General features: G+C 42.0%; 3 protein-coding genes across 4 annotated transcripts in view; 2 read left to right on the plus strand and 1 right to left on the minus strand.

Moving 5' to 3' along the window:
- bcl9l (bcl9 like) overlaps window positions 1-7,719 on the plus strand; it is a 29,534-nt gene extending 21,815 nt beyond the window's left edge. For both annotated transcript variants that reach the window (XM_073481218.1, XM_073481219.1), the window contains 6 exons: window positions 1,489-1,611; window positions 2,006-2,180; window positions 2,332-2,416; window positions 2,786-5,207; window positions 5,299-5,553; window positions 5,834-7,719. In XM_073481218.1, the coding sequence (XP_073337319.1) occupies window positions 1,489-1,611; window positions 2,006-2,180; window positions 2,332-2,416; window positions 2,786-5,207; window positions 5,299-5,553; window positions 5,834-7,020 (4,247 nt within the window). In that variant the 3' untranslated portion in view covers window positions 7,021-7,719. The remainder of the gene's footprint in view (window positions 1-1,488; window positions 1,612-2,005; window positions 2,181-2,331; window positions 2,417-2,785; window positions 5,208-5,298; window positions 5,554-5,833) is intronic.
- On the minus strand, window positions 7,601-10,385 carry cxcr5 (chemokine (C-X-C motif) receptor 5). Its single transcript, XM_073481221.1, has 2 exons — window positions 10,344-10,385; window positions 7,601-8,913 (listed from the first exon to the last, which is right to left on the minus strand). The coding sequence occupies exons 1-2, from the start codon at window positions 10,374-10,376 to the stop codon at window positions 7,837-7,839; spliced, it is 1,110 nt and encodes a 369-aa protein (XP_073337322.1). The 5' UTR covers window positions 10,377-10,385; the 3' UTR covers window positions 7,601-7,836.
- Window positions 10,386-11,601: 1,216 nt separating this feature from the next.
- On the plus strand, window positions 11,602-22,749 carry ddx6 (DEAD (Asp-Glu-Ala-Asp) box helicase 6). The gene is made up of 14 exons (XM_073482147.1): window positions 11,602-11,689; window positions 12,464-13,080; window positions 13,176-13,239; window positions 14,002-14,106; window positions 15,050-15,179; window positions 15,553-15,699; window positions 16,327-16,421; window positions 16,528-16,650; window positions 16,752-16,880; window positions 17,060-17,176; window positions 17,722-17,785; window positions 18,957-19,058; window positions 19,179-19,358; window positions 19,511-22,749. Exons 2-13 carry the CDS (start codon window positions 12,878-12,880, stop codon window positions 19,352-19,354), a joined length of 1,455 nt encoding a protein of 484 aa, XP_073338248.1. The 5' UTR covers window positions 11,602-11,689; window positions 12,464-12,877; the 3' UTR covers window positions 19,355-19,358; window positions 19,511-22,749.
- The last annotated feature ends 32 nt before the right edge of the window (window positions 22,750-22,781 follow it).

Here is a 22,781-nt window from a genome sequence, read left to right on the forward strand (position 1 = left end):
CCTCTGCTGTTCTCTCTGCATTGTCACTGCACACTTCCTTCCTTCCTTGCTTACTGTACGTTCACAGCCTTAAAAGTCTGTGGTTACCCAAGCTCATCTGATGTGTTTATCAGAAGGTAGCTTTCTGCCACAGAGTCAGTGAGATTTTGAGTAATGAACCTGAAAAATCTTTACTGATTTGTTTATAAAGCTTCTCTAAATATGTGACAGTAATCAGGGATATTGCCATTGTACTTTTCTTTCCTGTCACCATTTGGAGTTTAAACCAGCAGTTGTATTTGCTGTCAGAAGTTGGTTCTGCCTCTTCACTGCAGGTTACCTTCTGGAAGTGTTAAAGCTGCTGCATATTTCGTGCAGCTGTTTGCACCCACCGGAGCACAGCAGCTCGTGCATCAACTAAGTCTTAATTGCGCCATGTGAGAAGGCTCAGCACATGCGAAACATTGCATCTGCAGATGTGATTAGCATGCATGGCACATTGTCGTGAAAAGAAAACCAAGACAGAGATGAGCAGAAGAGCAGATGATTTATTTTTACTGTCATTTTACATATTTCATACATCAATTATATAAAATGTTTTAAAATAAATGTGTAGGTCAGCTCAGTTTATTTCAGGTTTTAAAAACAGCACATTTTTGTATAAGAATACATTGTGGTCACAACAGCAGGTGCGTATTTGCAAAAGGCATGGTTCAAGCATTGGTGCCTGCATTAACCTAAGTTTCACCTCATAGGCTGCCAAAGTTACTCAAAATTTTGGTCACAGAGACCAAACATGGTTAACATAATCCATAATTTTACATGATATGACTTTTACTTTTTACTAGTTCTCGACCGATATATCGGTTTAAATTATTGGTGTATCCCAGAAAGATTGGGATCGGCGTATATTTTGTCCAATATGCGATGTGCTGATTAGCATTGTCAAAAATATTGATGAATATCGATATTGAATATTTGAAACTGTTTCATGCCCTCAATGTTGTGTCAATTTCCCCCCATGGTATCGAACATGGTATCCAATATCGCTATTTTTAGTTTTAGTCAGAAATTCCAGTATCGTGACATCACTAGTGCTGATATGGAAACTTTTTTTTACAGACCACGATGCACAGTTAATTGTCTCACATAACCTTTGTGTACAGACCTTTTTCACAAGTATTTGTACACGCATTTGAGGGATCATTGCAAAATATGTATGATGTACTGATAAATCAATAAAGGAATTTCTTTACTCCCAATATCGGTATCAACCCTAAAAATCCAGCATCGGTCCGGCTCTACTTTTTACAAACATGGCTTTATGAAGTAGATAATTATTGTTTTTAATAAAGACCATTTGATAATTGATGAAAAGGGATTCTTCATTTGGCATTAGTCATTAGTGGTGAATGTTAAAAACAAAATAACATTGGTAATAGCCTTTAAAGGGACAATACTATGACAGATCTGATCTCCAACTGTTGATGTGTGTGTATTATCCTCTAGAGGGTGTTATGCGCAGTAAGCGGCGCTGTGTTCTGGAGAAGAAGCAGCCATACAGTGGAGATGAATGGTGCTCTGGACCTGACACTGAGGAAGATGAAGACAAGCCACACACTGCAACCCACCGTGAGTCTGTCTGCCTCCACACAGGGGGAAACACATTGCAGGTTGCCTTCACTTGAATGTTGCACAGTCCTCACTAACAGTCGTGTCATCGTAACCACAATTGTGAAGGGTGCATGACTTGCATGTAGAAATCCCCTGCCACATTTTCTCTGAAAACATCAGGTTAAAGCTATAAACTATCCATAGCTGTTTTCAGATCTAGCACACACGCTGAAAGGAAGAAGATGTCAGCTTGGAGTGCTGTACTGTCCCTTTCAAATGATTTCACTTTACATGTGTTTTAGCTCCATCTAGTGTTTAGATGTTGCAGCCAAAAGGATTTACTGACATTGCAATTATAAACCTGGATACCACTTTAGACAAATGAAACCAGTGTGTTGTGGATTTTTCTCAGGAGAGCGTGGTCTGGCAGGTCCTATCCAAGGGCTCTCTGATCGCCTGCCTACAAGGCCCATGTCTGAACCTGTGGGTCCTGTAATGGGATGTGGAGTGGGACCAGGGATAAAGGCAGAGCCACCTCAGCCTTCACAGCAAGTGGTGTATGTTTTCACAACCAGCCTAGCCAACAGGTGAGAACTATGCTGGTGATTATTAACATCTGAAGAGGAGATGCAGAGTTTTTTCATGCTTTTTAGATTTTGACTAGAACGCCCGCTCAACACTATATTATGTTACTGCAGTAACCTTTTAAGTTGTAATTTTGCTATTTTTGTTTGACAGTGCTGCAGAGGCAGTAATGAAAGGACAGAGCGATTCCATCCTCCTGTTTCACCAGCAAAATGTTCCACGCACCAAGTTGGGGCAGGTCAGACATCCTCTCAGTGGCAGATTGAATAAAATGTAAAGTTTGTGTTAAATTGTTAAACCACGAGGGAGTAAAAGTGTTGGCCGCAGCAGAGACCACAGGTGCAAAGTATGTGGGAAGCTTAATTTGTTTAGCTATTTTGATCTCAGATATGTCTTCGTTCCTGTTTTCATTAGCAGACATTTTGTCTGTTGTGAATATTTGTACTGATAAAGGGGAAATGCACCGTGTTGTTTTGGCAAAAGAACAAAATCGACATGCTAAAAAATGTAATAAAAGCAATAAACAACAATTAAAAATTACAATAATGTAACTGTAGATGTAATAATAGAATTTTATATATTTTTTTGTCCTTTTTTTATGCCACAGGGCCACCAATCAGGGAAGCCTCCTAACCCATCTGAGAAGGTAAACTCCAGCAGCTCTCCACCCATAGGCACCCCTAAATCCCAAAGTGGAACTCCACGGCCAGCCTCGGCAGGAGTTGTAGGCCCATTGCATCCTGTAGGGACACCGTCATCAGCAGGACACTCTGATAATGAAACCTCTCAGACCAGACCTGGTGGAACCTCCAGCAATAACAGCATCGTCGCCCATAGGTCAGATGGAGGAAGGGCAGCCACACCGGCAGGTCCAGTCCCTGGAACTGGAGATGGGGAAGGTGCAGGAGCTATGACTCTTCCTGTTGCTGCTGTTTCTCCCTCGGGGAGTCCCTCCATCCTATCTGCACACCTACAGAGTGATACAGGCCAGAGGAGTGGCCCAGGGAACTCCGATGGCCTTTCCAAAGAGCAGCTGGAGCACAGGGAGCGCTCTCTGCAGACCCTGAGAGATATAGAGAGGCTGCTTCTGCGAAGCGGGGGAAGTGGTGGTCCTGGAGAAACAGGAGGCTCCAATAACAATGCCAGTAGTAACTCCTCCAACCTAAATAATAATAACAGTACTGATAGGAGTGGTATTCTCGAGGACGGTGATAATGGTACTAATAACTCTGGAAATTGCAGTAGTGGTAATATGCTATCGTCAGCCTTGGCTCCGATTGGAGGGATGAAAAGATATGAAGAACCACTCCAGTCCATTATTTCTCAAACACAGTCCCTCGTTGGACCTGCCCTTGATAGCCCTCAAATGGATGCTCACCATAACCTACCACAACACCCCCATCACCAGCTGTCTTCACCTGGTGGCGACATGGGTCCCTTACTTGGACCAGATGGGCTGACACCAGAGCAAATGGCGTGGAGGAAACTTCAAGAAGAATACTACCTAGAGAAAAGACGGCAACAGGATATTCAACCCCCCACACATCCCCAGCACTTTAGAATGATGGCTGAGATGGGCATGCATGGCGGTCCCATGATGATGAGAGGACCCCCTCCTCCCTACCACAGCAAACCTGGAGACCAACAGTGGGGTCCTGGTAATATGATGAGTGGAGGAATGGGTGGAAATGCACGAATGATAGACATTCATCAAGATGGACCACGTGGCCCAAGGTTCCTGGGACAGATGCAGAGAGGGCCACCTGGGGGAGGTGGCTTTCCTGGTAGTACAGGGGGAGTTTTATCAGTGGAGGGTCTAGGACCCCAAAGGCCCACCAGGCCAGGGATGATTTGGCTCGATGATATGCCAAATAACATGGGTGGTGGAGGTCCCTTTCATGGCTGCTACCCTGGTGGACCTCCCCAGCACTTGCAAGGTGACCCAGAGCATACGTTAACCCATGAGGAAATGTTTCGCATCATGGAAAAACGGCAGTTGCAGATGCAGAGGCTTCCTAGGTTTGAACTTGACAGATTAGCTAAACAGCAGCAACAGGGCAACCTTGGCTCAAGACTTATGGATAACCCTGGGGACCCAGACTTTCCTAATTTGGCAATGGGCCGGGGTCCACCCTCTTCTCGAGGTGATCCTATGGACTTTCCTGGCTCACGGGAGATTATGGGCTCTCCTGGAGGGGGTCCTCAGATGAGAGACTTGGTGGATTCTCCTCTGGGTAGCAACCTCACGATGAACATGAACCAACAGATGAATGTTCAGCAGCAACAGCAGATGATGCTATCTCAGAAGCTCCGAGGAGGTCCTGCAGGAGGATTATCTTTAGGCGAAATGTTTAGCCCTGGAGAGATTGCACGAATCAGAGCTTCACAGAATGGAAGAGGAGGGAATAAAGGAATGATCCCAGGACCTGATGGACCCTTCCAGTATCCCAATCAAGGTCCCTTCTCTGGTGGGCAGGTGGAAGGACCTTATCTTCAACAGTCTGGTCCTGAGATGTTTGGGCCTGACCATCAAGGTCCAAATCAAATGGGAGGTACACCACGGCTTAGTCATATGCCTATGACTGGAGGACTTAGGGGACCTGACCTCAGTCCAAGGCACCAATCTGACCTATCAATCAATGTTAACCCCCTGACATCTCCTTCAGTGCCTCCTCCTCATCAGCTCAAGTCTCCATCCCTCAACCAAGAGCCATCTCCTCTCCTACCTTCCCCCTCTGCTCCAGGACTGAAGTCACCCTCACAGATCTCCTCGGCTGGGCATCACCCCCCTCTTCCCCCTGCATCTGGTGCTGGGACTCCTTCATCTGCTTCCATGAAGTCTCCCCAGGTAATGGGGTCTTCCAACCTTGTGTTGCACTCTCCATCTGCCTCTCCTGGACGGCTGAAGTCCCCAGCCATGGCTGTGGGCTCTCCAGGGTGGGCGTCTCCCAAAACAGCTCTTCCAAGTCCAGGTGGTCCACCCAGTGGTAAAGTAGTGGGCAATGGAGGAAGTAGTTCCACCGAGACAGGTACACTCAAAATCCAAGATGAAGTTGGTTCATTATTATTGCTGATACTTGTTTTTCTGTGACTATAATCATTTTTGTTTCTTCTTTGCAGGCCAATCGCTTCCTCCGAGGAGTTCCAACTCTACGCCCATTAGCCAGCCAGGATCTATGAATCCTACTATGCCATTTACTTCCTCTCCCAATGCCCTTCCATCTCAGAATCCTTTGTCTCTCATCATGTCTCAGATGTCCAAGTATGCCATGCCCAGTTCTACTCCTCTCTACCATGATGCAATCAAAACAATTGCCACTTCCGATGATGAGATGCTGCCGGATCGACCGCTTCTATCTGGTGTCAGCATTGGAGGTAGGAAAACGGAAAACACTGTAAACCGTTGAGATGAAGCGGTAGAATGGCTCTGGTTCAGTGTGTTATTTTTGTAGGTTTTGCCGTGCCATCAGAAAAAGATTGACGAACTAACTGGATGTGTAAATTTGTAGAAGGAAGAGCAACACAGAATTCTCAGCCTAAACTCTTATATTGTAGTAGTGCTATTTGAAAATAGACCTCAAAATTATATTTAAGTCTAATGTGTTGATATAATAGTGTGATTTTTTTTACAATGCTGGCTGTGTTTTATCACCAGGAAACATGGGGAACCCCCAGACCACCCAGATACTCGTCTCCCAGGGCTCCATTGGTCCCCACAGTGATCCACAAAGCCCCATGGGTATTGTAAGCCAAGGTCAGCAGCACCTGTCCCACGAGGCCTCAGGACCTGTGCTTTCTTCCCCAAACCAAATGGGCATGCCTGCCATGAATTCTGCCATGATGGGAGGAGGCGTACCTGACGGAATGGGGCCCTGCAATGTTTCACCTTTATCTCAGAACCAGATGGGAGGTTTTACTCGCATCCAGCAAACACCTCATGGGCCCATGCACTCACCAATTGGAGCAATGTCACAGAATTTCCCTCAGTCTAATGAGGATATTCTACCACCTCAGCAGTTACACCTGCTTAGCAAAGGCCATCCTCTTCAACGTCCCCCTCACCCCTCAGACTCATTTGCATCATTGCCCATGGGGGATGGCCCAGATCTAAGTGAAGTCATACGACCCACTCACACAGGGATCCCTGAATTTGATCTCTCCCGCATCATTCCTTCTGACAAGCCCAGTAGCACTCTTCAGTATTTCCCAAAGAGTGACCCACATCAAAATCCACATCAGGGGCCACCATCCCAGCAACCTACTCCACAGCAGCTCCTCAAACAGCTGTCTTCTGGCCCCCCACACAGCAGTGGCCCTTCATCCAACCCCCACTTAGCAAACCTACAGAATATGATGGCTGAACAGCAGCTGCCACCTCACCCCTCGCATGGTGGAATACGCCAAAGCATGGGCATTCCTCAGGGGGGCTCTAGGGGTATGGTTTCTGGTGGCATGGGCCCTATGTGCCCCCCTGGACATATGATTGGAAGGACAGGCATGGTGCCTCAGCAGCAGCTCCAGCAACAGCAGGCCATGATGGCAAACAGCCTTCTCCACCATCCATCCAACCCATACCCTGGCATGATGTCCACCCAGCAGCACCCACACAATCTGATGACACAGCAGAACATTATGATGATGCAGGCTAAACAGCGAAGCATGTCAATGTCAGGGGATCCATTTGGCCCCCAGGGTCCTTTAATGTCCCCTCAGGGTCCCATGATGGCCCCTTCTCACCCACAGTCTGGTATGATGGGCCCCCAGTCTCTCAGACAGCGTGGAATGTCTCTGGACAGTCCCATTGGCTATGGCCCCGGAGGTATGGCCAATATGCCGTTCTGACCCAGTTCACATAAACTGTAAAAAAAAAAAAAAAAAAAAAAAAAGTGTCTACTAGGTTACCTTCCCATTGTGTCCAAGTTTTTTCATTAATGTTATTCCTGCAGTTGTATGAAAAGAGGATCTGTAAAAACAATAAATCAGCGATACTCAAATTTTGGTACAACTGATTTAAAATATTGAATATTTAAAAGCACTGTAACACGGTCCAATAACAAATCTGAAGCCATTTTCTAAAATACTGTAAAATATGTATATTTCAAAGATGTGTGTATTTGTTGTGGGAACAGAGTGACAGTCAGGAGAGGAGTGCCTCAAATTTCTATTTGTTTTAATATCATTGATTTATTTTCTCCAGCTACCAAACTGTTGTGCAAAGGAATTATATATATATATATACATAATATATATACTTGCTGTATATAAGATGCAATTTGTGATTGTTTGCAGTTGTTCTGTATAACTGTGTTTTAATAGAAGTCTAAAAAATAGAATAATACTGATCTCTAAGGTGATTTTAGTTTTGGTTATTGTGTTGTCAATTATTGTTGTTTGATAACACTGACACAGGGACATGGTTGCTGTATATATGAAATCTTTATTAAGTTCAGTTAGCAGTAGCTAAAATACAAGCAAACGCAGATTTTGGCTAACAATAACATTTTTTTCTTGACTGGGTAAATAAAACATCTTTTAAATGCAGTCAAAGTAGCATTGGGTACTATATTGTCAGAACATTTGATACAATTAAAACATTGTCCAGCATTACAAACAACACTCTGTAGATCAGAAGCACTTACAGCTGACATTGTACAAGAGTTAATACATGTGGACGGAGGTGGTGGTTGTTAACCCTTCTCCATCAGAAATGGATTGTCGACTGTGACCCTGAGCTCTGATGATTGGCATGCAAACACGGCTGCAGCCCAGTTTGCAAAGTAACTGAATCAGCTCATTGCGAAAGCGCACCCCAACAAAGGCATACAAGAAAGGGTTCAGACAACAGTGTGAGAAACCCAGGCTTTTCGTAACATAAAGAGCAGGTTGCAATACAACATAAAGGTCACATTCTTTATACGAGATAACTTGCAGGTCCACCATAGTTTTTATCAACGAGGTGATATTATATGGTAGCCAGCAGAAAAAAAAGACGAGAGTGACGAGTAAAGCCAGTCGAATTGCTCCTTGCTTTGCTTGGCTTTTCTGGCTCTTGATCAAAGTAACTACCACTGCTGTGTAACAATAGCTCATTACAGCCAGAGGGAGGAAAAAGCACACATGATCCAAGACTCTCATGGTCAGAACCCAGTTGTGTGCGTGAAATTCATAATCATGAAAGGAACAAGTGAAACTTGAATTGTCTGTGCCTTCCCCTTTTACAGTAAGAAACACAACATTTGGCATGGACAAAGCCAAACAGAGCAGCCATAACGAGGTGCACGTCAGGTGCACTGTTCTTCGACGTCGACTTTGCAAGCTAGTTATAGCATGAACGATCGCCAAATACCGATCAAACCCAATGCAAGCTAGAAGGAAACTCCCACAGAGGAGGTTGAGCTGTTTCCCCAGGCCGATCAGCTTGCAGAGAAAGTTGCCAAACAGCCAACCGGTGGTATTGTCAATTATGTCAAAAGGAAATGTGAAAAGGAGCATGAGGTCAGCCAGGGCAAGGTGCAGTAGGTAGATCTCAGTGATGCGCAGGAGGCGCCAACGTCTGAAGAGGACTGTTATCATCAGGCCGTTCCCGGCCACACCCAGCAGGAAGATGAGGCTGTACAGCACAGTTTGGAACAGGACCTGAAAGGTTTGCAGGTCCATGTCCTCGTTGCCACAGAAGAATCCTGGCTCGCTTGACGGATACATGTAGTCTGAGTCATTATAATCAGCGTCTGATGGCTGTAAAATATAAAAAAGGGACTTTAATTACCTCATCACAGTTCAAGAAACACTTTGTGTGCTGTGGAATAATACACAATTGTAATTTAGGCTAAATACTAATAGTTGTTTTGACAACGAAATAAAAGAAAAAAGAATAGCTTCAAAATGAGCACTTTGATTATCTTCCCCTGTTCCGTGCAGATTTCTCATTAAATCTGTTTGGCAGGAAACACCGAATAACCAGATGATTTTCACTTCCTCTTTACAGTAACTAGGATGTATTTTAGACCAAAAATAACAAAACATCCTACTATGACTGAATACTTGTGATTTTTTTCCCCCCAATCAGCAACTAAGTAAATATTATATCTGATGGGGAAATTCCAGCTATTAAACCCTAAACTGAGTAAATAAATAAAAAATAAATAAATAAATATGAGGTGGTACAAGATTAACTTTTATTAATTTGCTAAAAAAAATGTATTCACAATTTTACACACAACAACACTGAACACATCCACTTGAAATATAACACTAGTTGCAGAACATACTCTGAGATACAGTTACTTGAGTGTTTTATGTAACTCCTAGAAGATTTTGTGGAAGACGGAGAAGTAAATATTTCTGTGACATTTAGATATAATCACGTTTCCCTCCTTTAAAAATGGGGAAATTTAGTTCCATTAAAATGTAGCTCCCTCCACAAATGTACTTTTAAATTTATATTACAACCGATACATGTTGTCCTTCACGCCTGTGATTTGAAATGTGAAATAACCACAGATATGATTGAATTCTGTTAATATATGTTATTTTAACGTCCTACGTCAAATTAATTTCAGTCTATTTGAAGCCTGTGATCTAAAAAATGTCATTTATCACCCTCTCATGAAAAAAAAAAGGAGGATGTTTAACAGTGAATTTCTTCCTCGCTTAAATGTCTCTTGGGAGTCAACAGGAAAGAAGATATGCATCGATGTAAGTAACTCGCTTCTGTTTCGGGGCAGTTTTTACGGTTCAGTAATTCAAACTACAAGTTTATGTTTCTCAACTTACTGTAAGAAATTAAAACGTTTTTTTAGTTGAGTCCTAATCTGAGGCCGCTACATGTTGCTCGTTACCTTAAGATCTCTTTCTTTAAGATGCCTGATGTTGCTGCTGAGGCTTTGATGATGTTTAAGAGTAATGCAATTATGTATTAAACAGAAAACTGTAGCTGCTGGAAAGTGTCCACGAGCAGTTAAAGGACATCTGACCAAAGGCTAAAGCAAAGTAACTAAATACTTTTAGATTATAGAAATTATAATTTAACTCACACATGCCACATTTGAACAACTAAACTTAAAATAAGAGCAGAACAGTCCCTCTGTTTAACCTAGAACAACAAAGATGTCTAAGAGACAAAGGAAATTCACAATTCAGTATAAAAATCCTTACTGCCGTCTTACCCAGTTATCTGAAAAGATCACTGTCACAGCCATGTCGATGAATCTTGGTCACTTGGATGTATAGCCTGGAACGCCGTAGTGAAAAGTGCGTGTACTTCCTGTTTGTGCTGCTTCTTCTATATTTGCTGTGGTGATTTCTTTGCTGGGTGTGCGTTTTGGTTGACACACAAAGTCAAAACAGGCAAATGTTTTATATCAGGCTTTCTATAGTGAGGATGCAAGAGGAGTAATGCAATTCTTAAATACCCTGCAGTATATTCTGGATTTTGACCAGCAGGAGACCATCACACTGAGGTGGTCAGATTTATTTTATTTATTTTATTTATTGTATTTATACCAACCACACACCCTTACAAATATTATCTGAATATGACATCAAGCCATCCTCTGACAATGAGCACATACTGGCGTGAGATCCAGTTACGTCACTGGTGTCAGTTCTGTGTTCTGATTGCGATATTTATCACAATAACAAGGTAAACATGAAGTTTATTGATATATTGTAGATACTTGTGGGGCAGTGGAGAGAGAAAGGGGCTCGGGGAGAATAATCTCAGGTGGAGAAAGCTTCTTGAGCAAAACCCTCAACGCAGAGCTTCTCAGCTGTTAAATCTAAATGTCTAAATATTTATTAAAATAAATAATAATAGAAACTACTAATAGAAAATAGGCGACAGGGACAGAAACACCATGTCTTGCAGCAACACAAATACAGCACGGCTCGATCACCTCGGGGTCGGGGTGGGGCTGCAGATGTGGGGGCTGCAGATGTGGGCAGCTTCCTGTGGGCCTGACAGACGTTTCCATCACCTTCATCTCTTCACATTTATAAACTCTAGTTTAAGAAGAAAGAGAAAATTTGAGGAACATGCACAGATTTGGTTGTGTGAATGTGGAAATACTGTGCTTTGACCCAGGGCAGGTGACAGCTGCCCCTCAACACACACACACACAGTGAGTATTGGCAGTGATGACACCCAGTGACATTTATATTATTGTATTAGATGTTTGCAGAGCACATTATGCAGCATTGATCCTGAGCAGGGCTGCAGACTCATGTTTAGAAAGTAGATGCATGTCAGAGAAACACCAACAAACACTCAGGCTTGATGGAAGCAGTGGATCGGTTTAAGTATATAACCTTAAAACAGTGTGAAAGTATGCTTTAGTTGGGACACCCTGCAGGTAAACCCTTGATTTGAAATGAAATCAGCTGATCAGTCGGATGGGGGCGGGTTCAAATACGAGTGGAAGCCATCTTGGACGGTCGGTTGACAAGACTCTCTCGTAGTCAGCTACACCTTCACAAACACCGCATACAGAACCGGTTATTTCAGGTATTCAAGGTAAATGCGTGTACGTCTAGACGATGTATGCTTTAGGCAGCGCTTAGCAAGATATGAATTTGTTAAGTGGTGATTTTTTACAATCAACGTTGACTGTTATTTCGCCATCGTTAGCCGGTTTGTCTTAGCTGCCTAGCTGAGCTAGCACGGCAGCTGCTACGACCGAGCTAGCGCAGGCTAATAGTCGCTGATTGTGGGTGTCTAGCTTTGTGTGTTAGCTTGGAAAAGGTGTCAGTCATTATTTTCACTGTCGTTGTAACACGACGACTGGATTCGACTGTTTTTTGAATCAAGTATCGCAGCGTTGGTTAGCGAAACGCCACAATATTAGCTTCGTGTGCTAGTTAGCCAGATGTCGGCGGCTAGCAGCAGAGCTAGCGGTGAGTTCACTTGTAGTTGGTTTGATTTAACGGAGAGAAAATGCCCCTGGGCGGTCAGGTGTTTAAATATTTATCCACTAGACTCCTCTGACATCACAGTCGGAGGTAAGTGTAGGGTTCAAACCACTGATGAGCTTGACTGTCCGTGCATCAAAGCTGTTTCTACATTGTTAGCAAGGGTTAACACGGAATAACATTACCACCACCGCTGTGTCGGCTAACTTCTGACGCCAGGCCAGCTGTCTACTTGACAGCTCGTTAAATATTGACTCAGTCGGTCTCACTACCAGCCCAGTACAAAATGTTGCCCTCTGCCACACAGAAGCAGGTAATCGTAATATGTTATTTTCCTTCAGGGATGCTGTTCCTAACACTGCGTCTCGTTATGTTTCAGGGTTGGAGAAGACTGTGGAAGGACGCGGCGGCTCAGTTGTGCTACACTAGATGGCTAGCTAACCAGTCGGCCAGCACTTGAAAGCTAGCTAAGCCCTCCTGGTGTATAGTTTTACAGATAGCAATGGTACAAAACATCTCTGATCAGCCCTAATTTACGCAAGAAATCGATGCTCATGAGTTTAAATTGATACGAGGAATTTGTTTGATGTCCCAGAATCAACACTACTGCTGAGGAACCTGCTGAGAGAAGATTTGAACAATTTATATTTGGATAATTATTATTATTATTAAATAAGTCTCAAGAGGGAACGACAATCTTTTAAGTTTGAAGTGGTCCCAGCAGAGTGGATTCACAAGAGACTATAGGAGGTTTCATTGCTTATTGGAACAGAAAAAGTCAAGCTAAGTAAAGATGAGTACCGTCAGGACAGAGAACCCAGTGATTTTGGGCTTGTCAAACCAGAATGGACAGCTCAGGGGCTCAGTGAAGCCTGCAGGAACACCAGGCGGTGGAGGTGGAGGTGGAGGCCCTCAACAACAGCAGCTTAACCAGATAAAAGGTGCAATCAACAATGGTAACTCCCAGCCGGCCCCAACAACTAACGCTGTCATCAAGTAAGTTATTTTATTTATTTATTGTTTTTCTAAAAAAAAAATAAAAATTATTGCTTTGTCATGCTCGTTACTTACAAGAACGTTACCCTCCACAGGCCTGGAGATGACTGGAAGAAGAATTTAAAATTGCCCCCAAAAGACATGAGGATGAAAACTTCGGTTAGTACAACAGTTCTCCTTTTACTGTGCAGAAAAACCTCAAACTTTGGAGGGAGAAGCTGTGGATAGCTGTGTTGCTTGTAAATTTGATGCCACTGTTACTGATTTTATTTTAAAACTGTTCAAGAAGATTTTCTTCACAATGTGAAGCCAGTGTTGCCCCAGTGACGACTGTCATACTGCTGACCTTCACCCAATACTAGCAAATCCAGCTAAGCTTAATTATGGACTGTTTTATATGAAGAGTAGGAATTTCTCATGTATTCTGTTACCATAATGAAGATGCTGAATGATAAAATGCATGCCTTTGTTTGTTTTTTTTATCTAAAACAAATACCTTGCAATATGTATGCATAGTTAACTGTGAAGTGGTAACTGTATATTTACTGTTATGCCTTAGAAAGCATTCTGTACTATGATCTTGGATGCTTAACTTGTGATGTAGTCCTTTTATAAAGTATATACATAGTCATAAGAAAGCCACTGTACCATTTTAAAGGTGGTAATACAAACTTCATCTTCATTGTAACTGATGCAGTGGTCCTATGTGGAGTTATCATTGCTTCTGCTACAGCTATAAGATGGATCAGAATTTGATTTCAGAAATACTTTATTTCTAATTTGAGATTGTAGTTGATGACAGTTGTCATTTAGTTTGTGGGAAACTGACCACTTTAGTCTATAATTTAATTTGTTTTAATGGATGATTTCTTTACATCTTGTGAACCGAATGCTAATTTATATATTTTATGGTCATTACAGGATGTGACTGCAACTAAAGGCAACGAGTTTGAAGATTATTGCCTAAAGAGGGAGCTGCTCATGGGAATCTTCGAGATGGGCTGGGAAAAGCCATCTCCAATTCAGGTACATCCAGACACTAATCAGATTTGAGCCCTTCTCTTAAGGAAGTGCACGTTTTGATAATTCTAGAGTTGGTTGTATTTTATAATGAAATGATATAAAGTACTACCTTTATTAAACAATCAACATAATTGCAGTCTAATCCCTTTTGGACTGTCAGTAAACTGGCCACACTCTGACCTTCTATTATTAAATGACTGTAAAGTCTCATTAAAACATAAAATACAGAGGTCATATGGTGGAATTGTAGTTTCAGCATCTAGTTCAAGGTTAATCCTAACGTGGGGTTTCTGTCTAAAATATGGTTTGCGGTTTTGACTCACTCGGGTGATGCAGTAAGAAAATGAGCCGTTACACTGGACTATTTTTAGCCTGGCAGGGCAAAGTTTGTTGGCTAGTCCGTCCGAAGTGCTTAAATATCTTGACAACTGTTTGTTGATTGACCTTAAATTTTGCACAGACATTCAGAGGATGAATTATAATAACTTTGGTGATCCCCTGACTTTTCTTCCTGTTGGTCAAAGTTTTCATTTTTTCCATGAATTATCTCTTTAATGAAACTGCACCAAATTGTGTACAGACAGTCATGGCTGCTAGACTATATATTGTAATATATCAACAACTATTGGATTGAGTGCCATGAAATTAATTACATACATTTGTGGTCCCCAGAGGAGGAATTATAAGCGCTGTTGTGACACCCGACTTTACCTCTGGTGCCATCATCAGATTAAAGTGTCTGAAAAGGGTGTTCATGAGCCAGTGAAGCAGGTCTTTAAAAAAAAGATATTTTGCTTTCCGTCCAGTCTCTCTACATGTGACTTTAAGTGACCAAACAGTTGAATTGTATTTTCAAAAATATTGTGAGAGCTGGCCCATAGTTAACTGACTGTACCCAGCCATACAATGTAGTATTGTTGTATTAATCTGTTACTGCTTTTCTCAGGAGGAAAGCATTCCCATTGCACTGTCAGGAAGGGATATCTTGGCAAGAGCCAAGAACGGCACGGGAAAGAGTGGAGCCTACCTCATTCCCTTACTTGAACGCATTGACCTGAAGAAGGACTGCATACAAGGTAAGAAGGTTTTCCTGCAACAGTTGACACCAGACTCTCACTTTATCTCCAGCAGTGTCATTCATCAGGAGGATGGGAATGAAAACTGTGGACTGTTTTTAAAATGGAAAAAAAGTAAAGACAGAATGGGAATAAAATCAGTACACATACCACTGCTAATCATTCACAGCCATTTGTGTAAAAAAGAGTAATTGAACATGATGAAATGTGAAAGGACTTTCTGTTGGCTCTGTATGTTAGACATAAATAAAAGCACGACTAATCGAGGTCTGTAACATTCTGTGTGAATCATCCTCTGGTGTTTCTGAAAGCTTTGTTTATATTTCAAGAGACAAAGCTGGCTCAAGTTTACAAAATGTTTCTGTTTGTCCAGCTTTGGTCATAGTGCCCACCAGAGAACTGGCTCTCCAAGTAAGCCAAATATGTATCCAGGTCAGCAAACACATGGGTGGAGTGAAGGTCATGGCAACCACAGGTGGAACCAACCTACGTGATGACATCATGAGACTTGATGAAACAGGTAAATGGTTCTTCCTTAATGTTGACATAAAAATGTCCCCAAATCAAAATACAGTTATACTAAAAAAGGATCTTAAGTGGCTGCGAGGTGAGAGACAGAAGGGGACTAATGATGGCGGCTGTTGGCTCATTTGTTTTGTCTGCAGTCCAGAAAGTTCTCCGAGCCCTCTCATTATCTGAGTCACATACTGTCCTCTTTGGTGGGATATTGGCACTCTACTCTTTCAAAAGGCAATCTATTTATAACTTAGTGGCATCATCACATGAGCACATTGTGAGGTATTTGTTGTTCAGGTTGTAATTACTAACCACACCGTTGTTTCTATGGAGTATCAGGAAATGTGTCCCGATGTCAGTTTGTTTTTAATACCTCTGGTGGTTGTACTGCTAAATTATTGGCAGGCAAGTGGTGTTGATGATTGAAACATGGCAGCCAATTGAAACGCATGCTCTGTGGCTGAGTGATACTGCCAAATAATTTCTCCTGAAGTACTGGATACAGCTCTCTATACTGCAGTCATGGGTGGCTGTTGCCAATTATGATAGCCATGATCCAAGTAATAACACTGCCATCCTTTACTGCAAATCCTGTGTACCCTTTCAATTGAGGGTTTGTTTTGTTTTACAGTACATGTGGTCATTGCCACTCCTGGGAGGATTTTAGACCTCATTAAAAAAGGAGTGGCCAAAGTCAATCAAGTGCAGATGATCGTTCTGGATGAAGTAAGTTAAATAGTTTATTTTCATTCTGTTGGACCCACATTGCTTGGTTTTAATAATTGAATTTGATTGAGACGGCTCTTAATGTGTCTCTCCCTCTGCTCAACAGGCTGACAAACTCCTGTCTCAGGACTTTGTGGTGATGATGGAGGAGATACTGGGCTTTCTGGCCAAACAGAGGCAGATTCTGCTTTATTCTGCTACCTTCCCTCTCAGCGTGCAGAAGTTTATGGTGCATTTTTCTCATCTGTTTTAAGTACTTGTTTAATCATTTATCAGCTAAAAAAAACACAACCTGATTTATAACCGCTCACGTCTCCACCTGCTTTGTAGAGTGCGCACTTGCAGAAACCCTATGAGATCAACCTGATGGAGGAGCTAACGCTGAAGGGTGTGACTCAGTATTACGCTTATGTAACTGAAAGGCAAAAGGTCCATTGCCTTAACACCTTGTTCTCCAGGGTAAGTGTAGCCTCTCTGCCCTTAATGATACTGTTTTTAAATAACTTCTGTTGTGTCATGAAAACAGCCGTGTAAAGGGCCAATTCGACTACATCAGATGCTCCAACACAAATGTCTGGCAACTCACAATTGAAACATTGGTTTCACCAGTATTCACTGCTGTCTGTTCTGTTTTCCAGCTCCAGATAAACCAGTCTATAATCTTCTGCAACTCCTCTCAGAGAGTGGAGCTCCTTGCCAAGAAGATCTCCCAGCTTGGTTATTCATGTTTCTACATTCATGCCAAGATGAGACAGGTCAGCTCAAAGTACTGCCTCCAGAAATACAAAATTTAAGACCAAAATACACTGGTTGCTATAGATGTATGCCAGAAAAGCAGCTACTATGACTTCGTTGTGCATTAAAGTGGTGCATTGTGTAGACTGGAATGTGTCCGTACTTGATCTGCTGCTATAGTTCACACCAGTGCTCTATTTCTGGAGTGTTGCGACCACTGCCAAATTTTTTTTTTTTTTTTTTCCCTCAACGAGAAACTGTACATGTGGTCCGGTCACAGAGGTGCCTTGTTATTTGTCAACGAGTGTTACAGGTTACCTTAAATACATGAAATGTGTTTACATTACAGCCTAATTTTGTGGCTTAGCTTCTACTTAATGTAGTATCAAGTATGAACAAGAAGAGAACCTTATACACATTGTTTTTCCACACCCCAAGAAATGTAAATGTCTTAGTGTATCAGGGTGAACTGACATGTTGCTGTATATAATCTTTCTGTGAAGTAGATGTCTGCCTGTGAGTGAATGTGGCACCTTAATGCATCGGTCGCTTTTCTGCCCTCCAGGAGCATCGTAACCGTGTGTTCCACGACTTCAGAAACGGCCTCTGCAGGAATCTTGTCTGCACTGGTAAGTGGTGGAGACAAGTGTGCACATCTGCTGCATTGTAGAATTGTGAAATACTCTAAAAGCTGTTTTGTTGCAACCTGAAGCTATTGCGAGGCTGATGACACATCAACACCAGACGTTCTCTGCCCCAGTCTGTGTCATATTTTCCATGTGGAGGTTTTCAATGCCCACTGCTGCGATTTGAAAACTTCACCACAGAGCTTATAGATGAAATATCAACCCTGTTTGCCTCTGACTTTTCAGGGCATGTCCAATCAAATTACAGTTGACCTAGATCCTTGGACGCTAAGTGTCTGAGTTGCCTGAGATGTCATATTTCTGTAGTTTAAAATGTGTTTAAAGGCTCCTTTTTTTGCATTAATTGTAGTTCTTGTTTAAAAGTTGTGTGTTGACATCTCCGCTTTGAGCTGAGCTCATGGTGTCCAACACAGCAGTGTGTACAGCTCATCCTGTGTGAGAAGCCAAAGTCCCTCAAGTGGCCAGTCATTGTCTCTACTCTATGCAATACATCGACAAATACAGAGCAATAGGCTGCTCCTTACTTTTGACATATGTGCCTACATAAACAAAACTGCACGGAGCTAAAAGACTAAAGGCTGTCAGAGGGGCTGTAGGAGGACATGCACATAGGATGGCATGCTTTTTCAGGCTTCAGGCCACGTAGTGAGATTTATTCAATATCTGGTTGCCACATAGCCATAAACTGGAATTGCATACTGGCTCATGGAACAATATAGCACTATGATAAGTTTATCTAGTCAGCCCGAGCACGCTGATTAAAACCAAATGGGGTGACGGAGCCGGACCACAGTGAGCTCATGTTGCCCGTAGGATAACACAAAGCAGGTTTGTTTAGAGTTTACTGTTGACATTGGATTTGGTAAACGGAACGTTTGCTACAATGACAAGTTGGTGAGAGTTTAAAGACAATGAGACTCATTGTGACACGTATGCACACAGCTTGTTGGTTAGACTTGCTCTGCAGGTGTGTCCACGTTTACTGCTTTTATGGTGGAGGCAAACAGCTGTTGTTTACATTGTTGAGATTCAGTCCGGAGGGACTGGGATGTAATAAACTATTTGTTATTTTTCAGATACTTAACATTTGGGTTCAGATGTATAATATCTTGGTGTTGGTCTTTCTTTTGAATTCCTGCTTTGTTTCCTTTAGACCTCTTTACGAGAGGAATTGACATTCAAGCTGTGAATGTTGTGATCAATTTCGACTTCCCCAAGCTGGGAGAAACATACCTTCATCGCATTGGTAGATCTGGTAAGAGCCTGTATTGATTGTTGCTTTTCAGCTGTGCAGCTTCTTTTGCAAGGATTTATTTTAGGCCCAAAAAAAAATAATGACAAAGCAATAATTTTAAACCATGTTCTTATAATCCAGGCCGGTTTGGACACTTGGGTCTCGCCATCAACCTCATCACTTACGATGATCGCTTCAACCTGAAAGGGATCGAGGAGCAGCTTGGAACAGAGATCAAGCCCATCCCTGGCATCATTGACAAGAGCTTATATGTGGCAGAGTACCACAGCGAGAGTGGTGAAGAAGTCAAGCCATGAGCCAGTAAGTACACATACAGATCCAAGTACTTACTCTTTCAGGAGAATTCAAGGATGCTTCCCTTTTTTTTTTAGTGTAAATATTTTCAGCCACTTTAGTTACATATTTACTTGAATGCAATCTGGTCTAATTTAGTTTCCCTCCTCTCTCTACAGATCAGTCCATCCTCCCTTCCCCTTTGTACCTTTTTTCATCCCCCCCGTCTTGGAGTTCCTTTTCTTTTTCTTTTCTTTTTTTTAATGTACAGTTTGTCTTCCTTTTTTGGATGCCACCGTAAGGAATGTGTATTTTGATGGACGCGTTTTGGAAGAACTCATTTGCCCTTTCATTGGGGCGCTGTGCTGCACCACCACACCCTGAAGACATAAGCACCTGGAGGAAAGCATGGGACCAAGTTGAGAATATATCAATGCACATCGTGACGATTCATATCCACCGGTGACACGAAGCCAGCACCGACAGACCGCTACATGACACCCTCCATTCTACACGTTTTATTTTGAAAGTTTTAACCAATTTGTATCAAGTGCCTTAACAAGCAGTTCAACTCGTTCTAAAGTAATAACCCGTCATTATCCGCCATCTTGCTCACTTCATACCACACACACTCACGTTCACCTAATTGAAAATTTGTCTCACTAATTTAATGTCCGACCACATAGGTGAATTCATAACTGTTTTTGGTTTGGTCATCCGTTTGCAAGGAATGGAGATCATTAAGAGGGGAGGCTGGTCTGAATGATCCTGTTGCTGGCTTAGCTGCACTTCTGTCTGGCTGACAAATGAGGACAAACTTGGACATCCATGGACAGAGATGCTGGATTTCTTCCAAGAGACAGCCAGACTGTCCAGTTACTTGTGAAGAAGCGTGTGCTTCTAAAAGACCCAGACCCTTTCCTCTGTCTTCAGCATCAAAACACTACAAATGAATAAGCAGCCTGTCAACACCATGAGTCATGAGGATTCCTGTTTCGGTGGAGTTTAATTGTAGGGAACGCTTTTTTTTTTTTTTCCTTTTTATGTCCTGTGTTTCACTTTCCTATGGATGGCCATACTTAATTCTGCGAGACGTGCAGCCAACATGTGGGCTGCACCCGACACCTTGTGTATATACCTTCATTTTAAGATTGTTTTAAACAAGTTCAAAAGGCTGGCTGACAAACTGAAAAGCTTTTTCCCCCTTCTCTTGTTAGCACTGGAGATTGTTTCCTTAATTGCCAGTTTGTTTGATCTGCAATATTGGCCTGTGAATTTATTTATAATTTTAGAAATTGCAGAATTTATTAGAATCTGAAACATTTGAATGACTTTGTGCATGAAATGTTTTTGGAGGCAGAGTTCATCACTGATAATCTTTTAGCCCCTCCAAATTTTGATGGCGAGTGCAATTCTTCAAAGCTGCACTTAAACGATATTGTTTAAATTGTTGCCCGTGTTCTCGTGCTACCAGTGTTAACAAGTGTTCAGTCTAGACAGATGGCTTTGTTAAGCTTGTGCATTGGAGTCATGAATTCTTTGTTGTCACCAGCCTTAACTTGTGAAATTGACTCTTGAGACACACTCAAAGATCTCCAGTTACAGTGAGTGTTGTTGTCGGAAGAGAAAATAATATTCTATCATGTAGTAGTACTACTCGCTGCAGTGCAGCTGAATTGGCAGAGGATTTGTTTTTCCGGGGGAGGTTAGCTGTTACGTTGATCTACGTGCTCTTTAAGCACAGCTACATTAGTTCACAAATGTTGAGGAAGCTGTGGATTTATTTTCCCCCTTTTTTGAAGAATGTTGGCCGAATGCATCAAAACTAACCATCTGACCTAAAATGTAGCAGGAATTCATTCTCTGTGCATTGCAAGTTAGCCGGCATTACTAAGAGCCGCTAATAAAAGATGCCTCACTTGAAACAACCTGAGCAGGTTTGGCTGCACTTAACACACAGAGATGGGTTCATGCAATAACACTGACTGCACTGCTTTTTGTACACTCATGATGCCCAAATGAAAAAGAAGTGTATGGTGGTGCAGAATATTCATTTAAAAAAAATTTGGCTTGGAGGGGGAATGGGCATGAAGGATTACAAAATGACTATTAGTCAGACTGCTTGTTTAAAAAAAAAAAAGAGACGGGGCACCTCAGACTGCTGAGGTTTTGGCTTCTTTCTCTGCCTGTTATTGCTTTTGTTATTTTGGGTTTGGGTTACTTTTTTGCATTTTTTATGCAATTTGATATAACCCCGTCGTGCATTAAGGTTTCTGAACACTTGTTTGTTCAGCTCAAACCTTTTTGCAAATGAGGTTCCCTTTGTTATGGTGAGATGCTCTCTGACTGTTCTAATCAATGAGAATTGTTATTGCACATTTAATTTAAGCTCTTTTTAAAAGAAAAACCGTGTGACGATATTGATCAGTTTGAGAGAACCATTTTATTTCTCATTGGTTAGGACTGAGATCCCTGTTCACTCAGCTCTATTGTTGTCCCCTAAATACTTGCACATCTAATTTGGCTCATTGTTTGGGGGGGTGGGAGGGTTGTATTTGTTAAAAACATGCAAAAATAAATCAAGCATTAGCTGATTGAACAGGGATCTAACCGTGCAGACACTTGGCAGCTGTCTGCTTCTTGTCAGCCCACTGGCAGTAATCGCCACAGCGAATGTTTTCAAGGATAAATCAACGGTCCTACAAGATTCAGTGCGTCGCTACGTTTGATGGGATGCTGCTTTACTGCCAGTGGCTGCCATTTTGAGAACCTTAAAGACTGAGACAAGAGCATCTTGCCCCAGATCGGGTCACTAATTGGACAGTTTGTTGAACAAAATTGTCTCATTCTTTAAGGTCTTTTTAAATTTGTGGGGTGGTTAAATTAGTGCTCTTGCTGCCCTGATGCACATGTTCATCCTCCCTTGACAGCGCTGACACATTTATGATAACACAGCTTTTGTGTACAATTTGGCCGTCCTATCACGCGTCTGTTGAGGAGGATGTGAGAGGAGTCCGTTATGGATTTCTTTCAAGACAGATGCATCAGTTTAAAAAAAACACGGGGAGGAGCCTTCGGGCGTTAAAGAAACAGGATGACATGATCTAAAGATCCAAAGTGATGGTAACGGGTACAAAAAAAAAAGGTTTGAAAAAGTTGCCCTTAAATTTGGATTTTTTCTTTCAAATGGAAATGTTCATGTGGAGTACACATTATTTAAAAAGTCTCCAAATTTAAGTGAAGAATTTAAAGCCTGAGTTCATTTTTTAATTTTATTTGATGAACAAATTGGTCGTTATTTAATTGGCAGATTTTTCAGTGAAGCTAATTTTACGCTGGACTTGAGTTTAAAAGGATGTCATCAATATTATTGGATACAATTTGAAAGTTTTGTTGAAATAAAGCTCACTGAAATTTATTTTTGTGTCTGAAGCTTTTCTTTTCCTTCAC

Source organism: Pagrus major, chromosome 2, assembly GCF_040436345.1.
Source record: "Pagrus major chromosome 2, Pma_NU_1.0".
Taxonomy (NCBI): Eukaryota; Metazoa; Chordata; class Actinopteri; order Spariformes; family Sparidae; genus Pagrus; species Pagrus major.

Coding starts and splice junctions, on each gene's coding strand:
- cxcr5 (XM_073481221.1), bottom strand. CDS start 10,376: ATGGCTGTGACAGTGATCTTTTCAGATAACTGG. Junction 8,914..10,343: donor TGATCTTTTCAGATAACTGG/GTAAGACGGCAG, acceptor TATATTTTACAG/CCATCAGACGCTGATTATAA.
- ddx6 (XM_073482147.1), top strand. CDS start 12,878: ATGAGTACCGTCAGGACAGAGAACCCAGTGATTTTGGGCTTGTCAAAC. Junction 13,240..14,001: donor ACATGAGGATGAAAACTTCG/GTTAGTACAACA, acceptor TGGTCATTACAG/GATGTGACTGCAACTAAAGG. Junction 15,700..16,326: donor CATGAGACTTGATGAAACAG/GTAAATGGTTCT, acceptor TTTGTTTTACAG/TACATGTGGTCATTGCCACT.